Here is a 13,285-nt window from a genome sequence, read left to right on the forward strand (position 1 = left end):
ACCTATGACTGATGCAAACACATAGGCCATTATTTCATTTTTCTTTTACCAAATATTAATGCTATACTTTTTGTCATAATGTGGAACTATATTGGCATAACTTATATCAATTCTAAAGAGCACATCATTGATTCACATAGTTATTGATAAAATCCTATGCCCTGTCTTTAACATGAGAGATACATGCCCTTCCCCAGTCAACTATTTTTTTTAAAGATTTCTTTTAAAATTGCTAAATGCTTGGTCCTGACAGGAAACATGTGCTAACAGAGGATGGAACAGAAAAATGGCAGTTCTTTCACAGGGTTTATCCTGCTGGGGTTCTCTGACCGGCCTCAACTGGAGCTAGTCCTATTTGTGGTCCTCCTGATCTTCTACCTGTTCACTCTGCTGGGAAACACCACCATCATTGCCTTGCCCCACCTCAACCCACATCTTCAGACTCCCATGTACTTTCTCCTCTCCAACCTAAGCTTCCTGGACCTGTGTTACACGACCAGCACTGTCCCTCAGCTCCTGGTTCATCTCAGGACAGCAGACAAGTCTTTCTCGTTTGGTGGCTGTGTAGTTCAGCTCTTTGTTGCTCTAGGGCTGGGATGCACGGAATGCATTCTGTTAGGCGTCATGGCGTTTGACCGCTATGCAGCCATCTGCAAGCCCCTGCAATACACTGTGATCATGCACCCCCGTCTCTGTGCCCTCATGGCTTCTGCATCGTGGTTTATTGGTTTTGCCAACTCCTCATTGCAAACAACGCTCATCTTCATTGTACCACTTTGTGGGAGAAATAAAATAGACCACTTCCTTTGTGAGATCCCACCATTACTCAAGCTTGCCTGTGTTGACACCACTGTGTATGAGTCAGAGATGTTCTTTGCCAGTGTGGTCTTTCTCCTCATACCTGTGACGTTAATCATGTTCTCCTATGGTCAGATCATCAGAGCGGTCTTAAGAATAAAGTCATCTGCAGGGCAGAGGAAAGCATTTGGCACATGTGGGTCCCACATCACAGTGGTCTCCCTGTTCTATGGCACGGCCATCTATGCTTACCTTCAGCCCAGCAACAACTACTCCCAGGATCAGGGCAAGTTCATTTCTCTGTTCTACACCATCGTCACCCCCATGGTCAACCCTGTCATATATACACTGAGGAACAAGGATGTGACGGGGGCAATAAAGAAGGTGCTTTGCAGGGCCATGCCTTCAGGTGATTGGGTGGGGAAGCCCTTTTGAAGGAAGACTATGGCTGCCAGAGATTTTTTTTTTATTGATTTTCAGTGTAACAGTATTCATTGTTTTTGCACCACATCCAGAGCTCCATGCAATCAGTGACCTCTCCAATACCCACCACCTGGCTCCCCTAACCTCCCACCCCCCGCCCCTTCAAAACTCTCAGGTTGTTTTTCAGAGTCCATAGTGTCTCATGGTTCATCTCCCCCCTCCAATTTCCCTCAACTCCCTTCTCCTCTCCATCTCCCCATATCTTCCATGTTATTTGTTATGCTCCACAAATAAGTGAAACCATATGATAATTGACTCTCTCTGCTTGACTTATTTCACTCAGCATCATGTCTTCCAGTCCCATCCATGTTGCTACAAAAGTTGGGTATTCATCCTTTCTGATGGAGGCATAATACTCCATAGTGTATATAGACCACATCTTCCTTATCCATTTGTCCGTTGAAGGGCATCTTGGTTCTTTACACAATTTGGCGACTGTAGCCATTGTTACTATAAACATTGGGGTACAGATGGCCCTTCTTTTCACTACATCTGTATCTTTGGAGTAAATACCCAGTAGTGCAATTGCAGAGTCATAGGGAAGCTCTCTTTTTAATTTCTTGAGGAACAATGTGTGTTGGAGAGGATGTGGAGAAAGGGGAACCAGAATGCAAGTTGGTGCAGCAACACTTTGGAGAACAGTGTTGGCTCCCAGAGATTTTTAAGAAGCCTCTGTCCTCCCCATGTCATCCAAAATTTCCTGTGACATCTCTCAAGGGAATTTCCTTACCTAATGCTTTAATGCAAGTGAGTGCTCAAAATCCAAGTTCATGGGTTCATGAAGCCTCCAGAGTTGCTCCTAGAGAGTCTGCATCATATTTCATTTTAAAAAGCTCCACAGGTTTTTCATATTTCCCCCTCACTTGGGAACACTATTCATTCCTTTGTGCAAGAAGACATGCACATACCATTAAGTCATAGGGAAAATAAGAATACAAATGACTCGGGCGCCTGGGTGGCTCAGTGGGTTAAGCCGCTGCCTTCGGCTCAGGTCATGATCTCAGTTTCCTGGGATCGAGTCCCGCATCGGGCTCTCTGCTCAGCAGGGTGCCTGCTTCCCTCTCTCTCTCTCTCTCTGCCTGCCTCTCTGTCTACTTGTGATCTCTCTCTGTCAAATAAATAAATAAAATCTAAAAAAAAAAAAAGAATACGGATGACTCAGTAGGAAATATTAAAATTTTAACATTTTTCCAGCAAATTGTTGGCGCATATCACTGTTTCTTGCATTGTGATCATGGTTCTATTATAAGGTCCTTAGGTTGCCTGTATCACAGCTTTTTCACAGAAGTAGGTAGGCATCTGTGAGAAAAAGAAATCCTTAGCTCAAAGAAAATCCTGCTAACATCAATCCTGATGAAGTACATTTAAATCTTCTCTTCATACCATTTAATAATTTCTTTGATCCAGGCATCAACTGATCAATGCTTTTGTATCTCAAACCTGCCAAAAGCCCCATATAGTTTGAATGCAGGGACATATTCTAAAAATCTGGGAAATGACCTCTCATTCCCAGGAAATCCCATATTCTCTGGAGCTTACCAGATTCACTAGGAGGAAATGTAAAGAAGAAATAAAATATATATTAATCATTAAACATGTCCATGTGTCTAAGCTTTAAAAATAGCCATCTGAGTTTGAACTACTGTCATACATTTCTGAATTAGGAGTAATGAGTGTCAACATCCCAGAACAGTTGAATCTGACACTGTAAGCCCTTAGATCTTAACTCAAACTTAGTTTGCACATAAATGTGTTTGTGGTATGGATCTGGGTTTTTGTATATATGTATTATCACAAACAGGATATTTTCCCCTGGAGATTGGAGCTTTGATAATGACATGATCACAGAAATATTTCTGATTTTGGTAAGTTTTCCCAACATGTAGCCCAGTGCAGGTAGATGTGTTTGTGTCTTGGGCTGGGCACATACACATAACAACTCTACTGTTCCCTATCCTGACAGCTAACTGGCATCCCTAGGCCTTGAACCCCTGAGCTGGCCATGCTCACGCCAAGTGATCTTGCTTCAGAGACAGCATTTGGAGACTGGAAATGACACCCAGGGGAGGTAATGCACACGGTCAGGTTCTCTCTGTATCACTAAGAGCATCACAGTATTCTTACTTGAAATCAATACCTGGCATGTATCTTGTCACCAAGCAAGTAGAAAACTAGTTCTGTAGACTGTTTATCCTTGAATGTGACAAATTTCCCACTCGCCATTATTTTCCTTTTTTTGTCTTAAAGATTTTGTTATTTTATTATTTATTTATTTGAGAGAGAGACTGGGTGGAGGACAGGCAGATGGGTTTGGAGCAAGACAGGCAGACTCTGCCCTGAACATGGAGCCTGATGGGGTCTCCATCTTGTGACATGGAGAACATGAGCTGAGCTGAAATCAAGAACCTCCAAGGCACCCCCTACTGTCTGTTTTAGCCACATCCTGACAGTTATGTACAAATGGTCACTTTAAAATCCCTCAAGTGAACACTCTTTGGCACAAAAACTCTCAAGGTTTCAGGAAACCACACAGCCTGTTTTTCCAGGTGAACAACTTCTCTGTTCTTAAGGACACAGAGAGCCCTGGGGTGAAGCAGATTCATTTCCTTTAAGTGAATGTTTGAATGGCATATGGGTGTCTATGACTCATGGGACTAAATGACAGATAACAAAGGTCTCTGAGATCCTCGCCAAAATAAAAGAGAAATCACTGAAGAGACAAAACACAAGTTCAGGATTGTTCTGTAACATTTTTCTAATGTTAGGAATCTGCTCCCCAAGCACTCCATGCCCTGTCTGTAGCAGAGTCCAGGGCTGTGTTAATTGTCACCAATATTATTTGGACTCTTTTGCATTTTTGCCAATAACTGTGGAATGGCTACAGGGATTGTACCTAAGACTTGGCTAAATTATTTATTCCATCTGTGTTTAGCCCCTGGAGGTCAGGACAATCATGATGCTCTAGAGCAAGTCATGGGTTCTTCCAGCTCTTCTGCTTCCTGAGGAACCCAGGATGCACACCGTCGGCCCAGGTAGTGATGGCAGAGACCCAGAATGTCAGTCAGACTCACATGAAGCACAGTTCTTTACCAGCAGCAGATTTACTACCAATTAGCAGAGGATACAAAATGCTGAGAGCCCTTTCAATATCCAGGAGGCCCCAGACCCATCAGACACATCTTCGGAGACCCCCTCACTGCAGTGGAAAGCCTTTTTCTTCTCAAATGTGGGGCAGAACTATTATGGTACAAGTCAGCACAGAGAGGCTTGGGGGATTCTCAGATTATGTGTCCCTACCTTCATAACCCTGCCCTGACTTTAGGACTGTCATTTGGTAACATATCTGCAGTGTGTAGGGTTCCTGTGGTCTAAACAGACCCTCTGCATTCTGCTGAAATTACTATGTCAGTAATCAGAGAACAGCCACCCCTGTAAGGCCTTCATGTATCTCTAGTCTGCATTTTGTGGTTACTGTTCGCCAGAGTTCTGCTCTGACCAGGCTTACTCAGGAGGGAGGAACAGGTTATAGATCCCTGCGAACCCTTTCTTTTGCAGGTAACTTCTTTTTGAATGCTTGTTTTGTAATATAAGTGAGATCTTCTTTCATCATTACGATATTGTAGCACATTTCACATCTGGTCTTGCAGACTCTGGGAACCACTGTGTATGGAAATGTAGTTTGCTGGGAAGATGGGCTCTGTGTAAATGCAGAAATGAGAGGATGAATGACTGCTGATCAGAGGGGTCGGGGATAGGTTCCCTGAGATGGTCTAGGGACAGGATACTTGCTAGAAGAAGAGAGAGTTGAGTCAAGCTTCTTCTAGCAAGTGTCCCTTCTAGGGACAGGACATTTCCTTCTTCCCCCCAGGGTTCTTCCAGCTGTTTTGGAATTAAACTGATAAGAGCAGAGTTTTGTTTTTCTATTCTATTCTATTCTATTTATTTATTTTCATGTGGTACTTTTTAAAATTTTATTTCATTTTTTCAGTGTTCCAAGATTCCTTGTTTATGCACCTCACTCAGTGCTCCATGCAATACATGCCCTCCTTAATACCCACCACCAGTCTCACCTAAACCCCCACCCCCTTCCCTCCCAAACCCTCAGCTTGTTTCTCAGAGTCCACAGTCTCTCATGCTTTGTCTCCCCCTCCGATTTGCCCCAATTCACTTTTCATTTCCTTCTCCCAATGTCCTCCATGTTATTCCTTATGCTCCACAAGTGAGTGAAACCATATGATGATTGACTTTCTCTGCCTGACTTATTTCACTCAGCATAATCTCTTCCAGTCCCATCCATGTTGATACAAAAGTTGGGTATTCATCCTTTCTGATGGAGGCGTAATACTCCATTGTATATATGGACTATATGTTCTTTATCCACTCATCTGTTGAAAGGCATCTTGGCTCTTTCCACAGTTCGGCAACTGTGGCCATTGTTGTTATGAACACTGGGGTACAGATGGCCTTTGTCTTCACTGAATCTGTGTCTTTGGGGGTAAATACCCAGTAGTGCAAGGTCACAGGTTGCTCTATTTTTAATTTTTTGAGGAATCTCCACACTGTTAACAAGAGGAAAAAATCTGAACGTTGATTACTTGCACATAGAGGCTCAATAATGAAATTGAGACCCAAAGAAATAACCAAGGGAGACCGTTTGTATATCTTTTATACAGAGACAAGAAGTGTGTGAGGAATTGAGAGGATGAAGAAAACACACGTTTGGGAACTTTAGTTAGGAAGGAATTCTAACGGAATTTGGGCTGAGGTTGTAGATTCCTTAAAAAGTAGCCAGGTTTATTTCTACAGCTTTCTCAACTCTCTGGTTCCTACCTGTGGTGTTAGGATGTCTTTTACTTCTTATTCTTGGGAGGGTACATGATTCAGGGAAATTCATTTCTTCCTTTCACAGGGATAGAGGAGGGTGTGATATCCTTGCACCTGCTGTTTCCTGAGTAGCTTCAAAATAATCACTATGCCATTTGAGGCCCATTTTGGGATCTGCCCTGGGCCTCTACACTTGATCCTTTTAAAAAATTTAATTTCGCTGGGCAGAGGGGGGTTGGGGGGGGTTATGGACATTGGGTAGGGTATGTGCTATGGTGAGTGCTGTGAAGTTTGTAAACGTGGAGATTCACAGACCTGTACCCCTGGGGGGGAAAAAATATATATATATGTTTATAAAAAATAAAATTATAAAAAAAAAATTTAATTTCGTTGATTTACATAGATGGGTGGGTTTATTTTAACCATTCTGACCTGATAGAAATCTGGGGTCTTTAAGAAGAGTAAGTTCTTCTTATTAGGCAACCACTCTGAAGCCAGTTTTTTTTTTTTTCTGATCCAAGCCCACTTTTATTTTTATTTATTTATTTTTATTTAATTTATTTTCAGTGTAACAGAATTCATTGTTTATCCACCACACCCAGTGCTCCATGCAATAGATGCCCTCCATAATACCCACCACCTGGCTCCCCCAACCTCCCACCCCTGCCCCTTCAAAACCCTCAGATTGTTTTTCAGAGTCCACAGTCTCTCATGGTTCATCTCCCCCTCCAATTTCCCTCAACTCACTTCTCCTCTCCATCTCCCCATGTCCTCCATGTTATTTGTTATGCTCCACAAATAAGTGAAACCATATGATAATTGACTCTCTGCTTATTTCACTCAGCATAATCTCTTCCAGTCCCATTCACGTTGCTACAAAAGTTGGGTATTCATTCTTTCTGATGGAGGCATAATACTCCATAGTGTATATGGACCACATCTTTCTTATCCATTCGTCCGCTGAAGGGCATCTTGGTGCTTTCCACAGTTTGGCGACCGTGGCCATTGCTGCTATGAACATTGGGGTACAAATGGCCCTTCTTTTCAGTACATCTGAATCTTTGGAGTAAATACCCAGTAATGCAATTTCAGGGTCATAGGGAAGCTCTATTTTTAATTTCTTTTTTTAAAAAAGATTTTATTTATTTATTTGTCAGAGAGAGAGAGAGAGAATTGGAGAACAGAAGCAGTCAGAGTGGCAGGCAGAGGCAGAGAGAGAAGCAGGCTCCCCGCTGAGCAAGGAACCCAATGTGGGATTCGATCCCAGGACCCTGGGATCATGACCTGAGCCGAAGGAAGTGGCTTAACCAACTGAGCCACCCAGGCGTCCCTCTATTTTTAATTTCTTAAGGAATCTCCACACTGTTCTCTAAATTGGCTGCACCAGCTTGGATTCCCATTAACAGTGTAAGAGGGTTCCCCTTTCTCCACATCCTCTCCAATGCACATTATTTCCTGTGTTGCTAATTTTGGCCATTCTAACTGGTGTAAGGTGGTATCTCAAAGTCAACACACACAAAACTGATAATCATGGCAAAATATGGGCAGAAGGCATGAACAGACACTTCTCCAATGAAGACATACAAATGGCTATCAGGCACATGAAAAAATGTTCATCATCACTAGCCATCAGGGAGATTCTGAAGCCAATTTTAACCTCTTTTGAGAACGAAGTTGTTCATTTGTTGTACCTGTGTCTTTAGTCTCATTGAAGCATTCTCAGAACAGCAATGAAAGCCTAAACCCTTCAGGAGAAGAGAATTAATAAAGATTAGAGCAGAAAACAATGAAATAGAAACCAAAAGAATGGTAGAACAGGTCAAGGAAACTAGCAGCTGGTTCTTTGAAAGAATGAATAAGATTGATAACCGCCCTCCGCTCCGCACCTGCCAGATTTTTCCAAAAGACAAGAGAAAGGACCCAAATAAGCAAAATCATGAGTGTGGGGGGGGGAATCACAACCAATACTGAAGAAATAAAAGCAATTATAAGAACATATTATGAGCAACTATACGCCAGCAAATTAGGATATCTGGAGGGAATGGATGCATTCTGAACGACTTATAGACTGCCAAAACTGAACCAGGAGGAAATAGAAAACCTGAACAGACACACAACCAGCAAGGAAATTGAAGCCGGAATCAAAAACTTCTCCCAAAACAAAAGTGCACAGCCAGATGGCTTTCCAGGGGATTTCTACCGAACATTTAAAGAAGAATTAATACCTATTCTTCTGAAGCTATTTCAAAAAATCAAAATAGAAGGAAAACTTCTAAACCCTTTGTGAGACTAGACTATCTTGGTCCCAAAGCCAGACAAAGATCCTAAAAAAGCAGAATAACAGACCAATATTCCTGGTGAACAGAGATGCAAAAATTCTCATCAAAATAGTAGCCAGTAGGATCCAACAGTACATTCAAAGGATTATTTACCATGACCATGTGGGATTTATTCCTGTGCTGCAAGGTTGGTTCAACACCTGCAAAACATTCAAAGTGTACATTACATAAATAAAAGAAAGGACAAGAGCCATATGATCCATTCAATAGATGCAGAAAAAGCATTTGATGAAGTATAGCATCGTTTCTTGATTTAAACTCTTTAGAGTGGACGGATAGATGGAACATACCCCAATATCATAAAAGTCATCTCTGAAAACCCCACATTGAGTGTCATTCTCAATGGGGACAAACTGTAAGCTTTTCTCCTAAGATCAGGGAAAGTGGCAGGGATGTCCACTATTGCCACAGCTGTTTAACGTATTACTAGAAATCCTAGCCCTAGCAATCAGACAACAAAAAGTAATAAAAGGCATTCTAGTTGACAAAGAAGAAGTCAAGCTCTCATTCTTCACAGATGACATGATACTCTATGTGGAAAACCCAAAAGACTCTGCCTCCAAATTGCTAGAACTCATACAGGAATTCAATAAAGTGGCAGGATATAAAATCAATGCACAGAAACCAGTTACATTGCTATACACCAACAACAAGACAGAAGAAAGAGAAATTAAGTAATTAACTCCATTTGCAAATGCATCCAAAACCATAAGATACCTAGGAATAAATCTAGCCAAAGAGGCAAAGAATCTGTACTCAGGAAACTATGAAGTACTCATGAAAGAATTTGAGGAAGACACAAAGAAATGGAAGAACGTTCCATACTCATGGATTGGAAGAACAAATATTGTGAAAATGTCTATACTACCTAAAGTAATCTATACATTTAATGCAGTTCCTGTCAAAATATCATCAACTTTCTTCACAGAACTGAAACAAATAATCCTAAAATTTGTATGGAATCAGAAAAGATCCTGAACAGCCCGAGGAATGTTGAAAAAGAAAACAAAGCTGGAGGCATCACAATTCTGGACTTCAAGCTCTATTACCAAGCTGTAATCATGAAGACAGTATGGTGCTCCACAAAAACAGACACACAGATCAATGGAACAGAATAGAGAGCCCGGAAATGGACCCTCAACTCTATGGCCAACTAATCTTCCCTAAAGCAGGAAAGAATGTCCAATGGAAGAAAGACAGTCTTTTCAACAAATGGTGTTGGGAAAATTGGACAGCCACCTGCAGAAGAATGAAACTGAACCATTGTCTTACAGCATACACAAGGATAAACTCAAAATGGATGAAAGACCTAAACGTGAGGCAGGAATCCATTAAAATGCTGGAAGAGAACACAGGCAACAATCTCTGCAGCTGCAGCAACACCTTGTTAGACACATCTCCATAGGTAAGGGAAACAAAGACAAAAATGAAGCATTTGGACTCCATTAAAATAAAAAGCTTTTGCCCAGCAGAGGAAACAGTTGACAAAACCAAAAGAGATTGACAGAATGGGATAAGTTATGCACAAATGACATATCAGATAAAGGGCTAGTATCCAAAATCTATAAAGAACTTATCAAAGTGAACACCCAAAGAACAAATGATCCAGTCGAGACATGGGCAGAACACATGAACAGACATTTCTGCAAAGAAGACATCTAAATGGCCAACAGACACATGAAAAAATGTTGAACATCACTCGGCATCAGGGAAATACAAATCAAAACCACAATGAGATACCACCTCTCACCAGTTACAATGGCTAAAATTAACAAGTAAGAAAATGATAGGTGTTGGCAAGGATGTAGAGAACGGGGAACCCTCCTACCCTGTTGGTGGAAATGCAAGCTGGTGCAGCCACTCTGGAAAACAGTATGGAGGTTCCTCAAAAAGTTAAAAATAGAGCTACTCTATGACCCAGCAATCACACTACTGGGTATTTACCCCAAAGATACAAATATAATGATCTAAAGTGGTACATGCACCCCCAATGCTCATAGCAGTCATGTTCACAATAGCCAAACTATGGACAGAGCCCAGATGTCCAGTGACAGATGAATGGATAATGAAGAGGTGATAACAATGGAATACTATGCAGCCATCAAAGAATGAAATCTTGCCATTTGCAATGACATGGATGGAACTAGAGGGTATTAGCCTAAGTGAAATAAGTCATTCAGAGAAAGACAATTATCATATGATGTCCTGGATATGTGGAATTTAAGAAACAAAACCAAGGATCACAGGGGAAGAGAGGAAAAAATGAAACAAGTCAAAACCAGAGAGGGAGAAAAAGCATAGGAGACTCTTAATCACATGAAGCATGAGGACTTAATCACATGAAGCAAACTGAGGGGACAGGGGTGGAGGGAAAGGGTAACTGGGTGATGGTCATTGGGGAGGGGATGTGTTGTAATGAGCACTGGGTTTTGTATAGGATTGATGGATCACAGACCTGTACTCCTGAAACAAGTAATACATTATAGATAACTAATTGAATTTATTTATTATTTATTTATTTATTTTTTAAGATTTTACCTATTTATTTGATGGAGAGAGATCACAAGTAGGCAGAAGGCAGGCAGAGATAGAAGGGAAGCAAGTTCCCCACTGAGCAGAGAGCCTGGTATGGGGCTTGATCCCAGGACCCTGGGATCATAACCTGAGCCAAAAACAGAAGCTTAACCCGCTGAGCTACCCAGGTGCCCCTAACTAACTGAATTTAAATAAAAAGTTAAAGAAAGAATTTTTTAAAAAAGATTTTATTTATTTATTTGACAGACAGAGACCACAAGTAGGCAGAGAGGAAGGCAGAGAAAGAGGAGGAAGCAGGCTCCCCGCTGAGCAGAGAGCCTGATGCGGGACTCGATCCCAGGATCCAGAGATCATGACCTGAGCTGAAGGCAGAGGCCCAACCCACTGAGCGACCCAGGCGCCGCTTAAAGAAAGAATTTTTAAAAATAACCTCATAGAAGTTTGGTAGAGTTTGGTTGCTTTCCTTTATATTCAGCTTCAAGATTAAACTATGCCTAGTTATTAGCTCTGTGATCCCGTGTATAGTAGTTATGAAGGAGAATAAGTGACAAAAAAAATCCACATATTTACATTTATTTATTTATTTTTGAAGATTAAATTATTTATTTTAGAGTCAGAAAGAGAGTGCATGAAGAGGGGGAGGTGAAGAAGGAGGTAGAGAAGGAAGTGGACTCCCTGCTGGGCAGGGAGCTCTATGCCTAAGCTGGGCTCCACCCCTCAACCTGAGATGATGATTATATTAAAATTAAATAAAAAATTTATTCACAGATTTACATTTAAAATTAAGTAAGTGAATGGACTCCTATATTTATATGTAAATGTTTTGGGCAATTGTGCAAAAAAAAAGTCTTAAATGTTTTGTAAAACATGTCGCTTATTCATAGAGAAATATAAGTCATAACAAAAGAGATAAACAAGGTCTCCTCTGGCTTTGTCCTTGATCATCGTTCTCCCTGAGGACGGCCATCTCTGGACAGCTCAGTGACAGGGGCTCATTAACAGTGTGGGGCATCTGCTCCCCAGAGTCGTCAGCCAGGGAAACGCATTTGGTTCTCAGTGCCAGCCCATCACAGCTGAGTGTCACAGCACCGTCTCCTGTGCTCATAAGGGTCTCCCTGTCATACAGCCAGGTCACTGCTTTCGGGAAACCAAGGTGGAGTTTGCAATTGCCTTCATCTCCTACCTCCTTGAGGCAAAGGGCAGATCTCTGTCCACCTAAAGATACATGAAGTTATCATGAGAAAACATCCTTCTGCCTAGGAAAAATTTATGGATAAGCCAGTGCTGGTGTAGTCAACCTTTGCATTTACTTCACGCGACCGATTCTGCATGTCCAAGTGTCAATCCTTGATACTGTCTTTAGGCAGTGACTTGGAAAGGAGGTAGGGAAATAGCTTTGAACCTACAGAGAGGGTGAACAGAGGTGAGTGGAATGAAACTTGGTCTGTGTGTTGCTTTAGAAATTGGAAGTTAGTTCATTTTCTGTTGCAATTGTTCTTGAAACAGAAGAGCTGTCCTGGTTTGCACGTATGGTCTACTGTCTAACGGAAGACTGGAAAGTCACCACACATAGGAACTAAATTTAACTCTTTGTTATAGACTCCACCAAGTCATTCCCAGACATTTCATTCTACTACAGTACATTCACTACACCTGTGTATGCATATGTGGAAAATACTTTAAATATCTATATAATGGAATAAAATATGCCCTTCAGCAATAGAATAAGAGATTCTTCATGTGTATAAAAGTACTATACTATATGCTTCCATGCTTTCCTATTGGTTCTTATTGTCTATGAAAATAGGCAATATTTGCTCTCTGTTTAAATCTCATTGTCACTATTTATCATTTCTAAATGTTCATTTTCTCCCTTACAAGTTACCAAAGAATCTAAAATATGTAAGGATTATGAGAAACATTATGTCGAAGATCATAACTGGGAGTTCCATTTTGTGGATATTGTGTCAGTGCATCTCTACTGGGACATTGGGTTCCATCCTTCTATGCTTGCGCAGGATCATGAATGGACTCTGTGTGAATGCTGTTGGGGTCCTGCTCAGACGCTCTTTACCTTGCTGCTGCTCCAATCCTAACCCTATGTGTTAGGAATATGGGTTGCCAGGTGCACAGCCATTCCCTTCTTCAGAGATTTGCCCTCAGCTGAGAGGGAGCCACTTTGCCAGGAGGTCTCAGGAACACACTTGGGGCAGCTCACAGCCAGGGACAGACTCATGGGAGAGACAAAAGGCTACCAATGTCAAAGCAGGACTAAGTCTGATGCAATGCATGCTCCAGAGCTGTGC

The 13,285-nt window shown here is 41.5% G+C and overlaps 1 protein-coding gene across 1 annotated transcript; it reads left to right on the plus strand.

Moving 5' to 3' along the window:
• The first annotated feature begins 273 nt into the window (after positions 1 to 273).
• LOC116863169 (putative olfactory receptor 2B8) lies at positions 274 to 12,198 on the plus strand. The gene is made up of 4 exons (XM_032850664.1): positions 274 to 1,199; positions 8,572 to 8,602; positions 8,711 to 8,799; positions 12,003 to 12,198. The coding sequence occupies exons 1-4, from the start codon at positions 274 to 276 to the stop codon at positions 12,196 to 12,198; spliced, it is 1,242 nt and encodes a 413-aa protein (XP_032706555.1).
• Positions 12,199 to 13,285: the final 1,087 nt, after the last annotated feature.

This window comes from Lontra canadensis, unplaced genomic scaffold, assembly GCF_010015895.1.
Source record: "Lontra canadensis isolate GAN:19392208 unplaced genomic scaffold, GSC_riverotter_1.0 scaffold644, whole genome shotgun sequence".
In the NCBI taxonomy this organism is placed as follows: Eukaryota; Metazoa; Chordata; class Mammalia; order Carnivora; family Mustelidae; genus Lontra; species Lontra canadensis.

Coding starts and splice junctions, on each gene's coding strand:
- LOC116863169 (XM_032850664.1), top strand. CDS start 274: ATGGAACAGAAAAATGGCAGTTCTTTCACAGGGTTTATCCTGCTGGGG. Junction 8,603..8,710: donor ACCTGCAAAACATTCAAAGT/GTACATTACATA, acceptor TAAACTCTTTAG/AGTGGACGGATAGATGGAAC. Junction 8,800..12,002: donor ATTCTCAATGGGGACAAACT/GTAAGCTTTTCT, acceptor TCTGCTCCCCAG/AGTCGTCAGCCAGGGAAACG.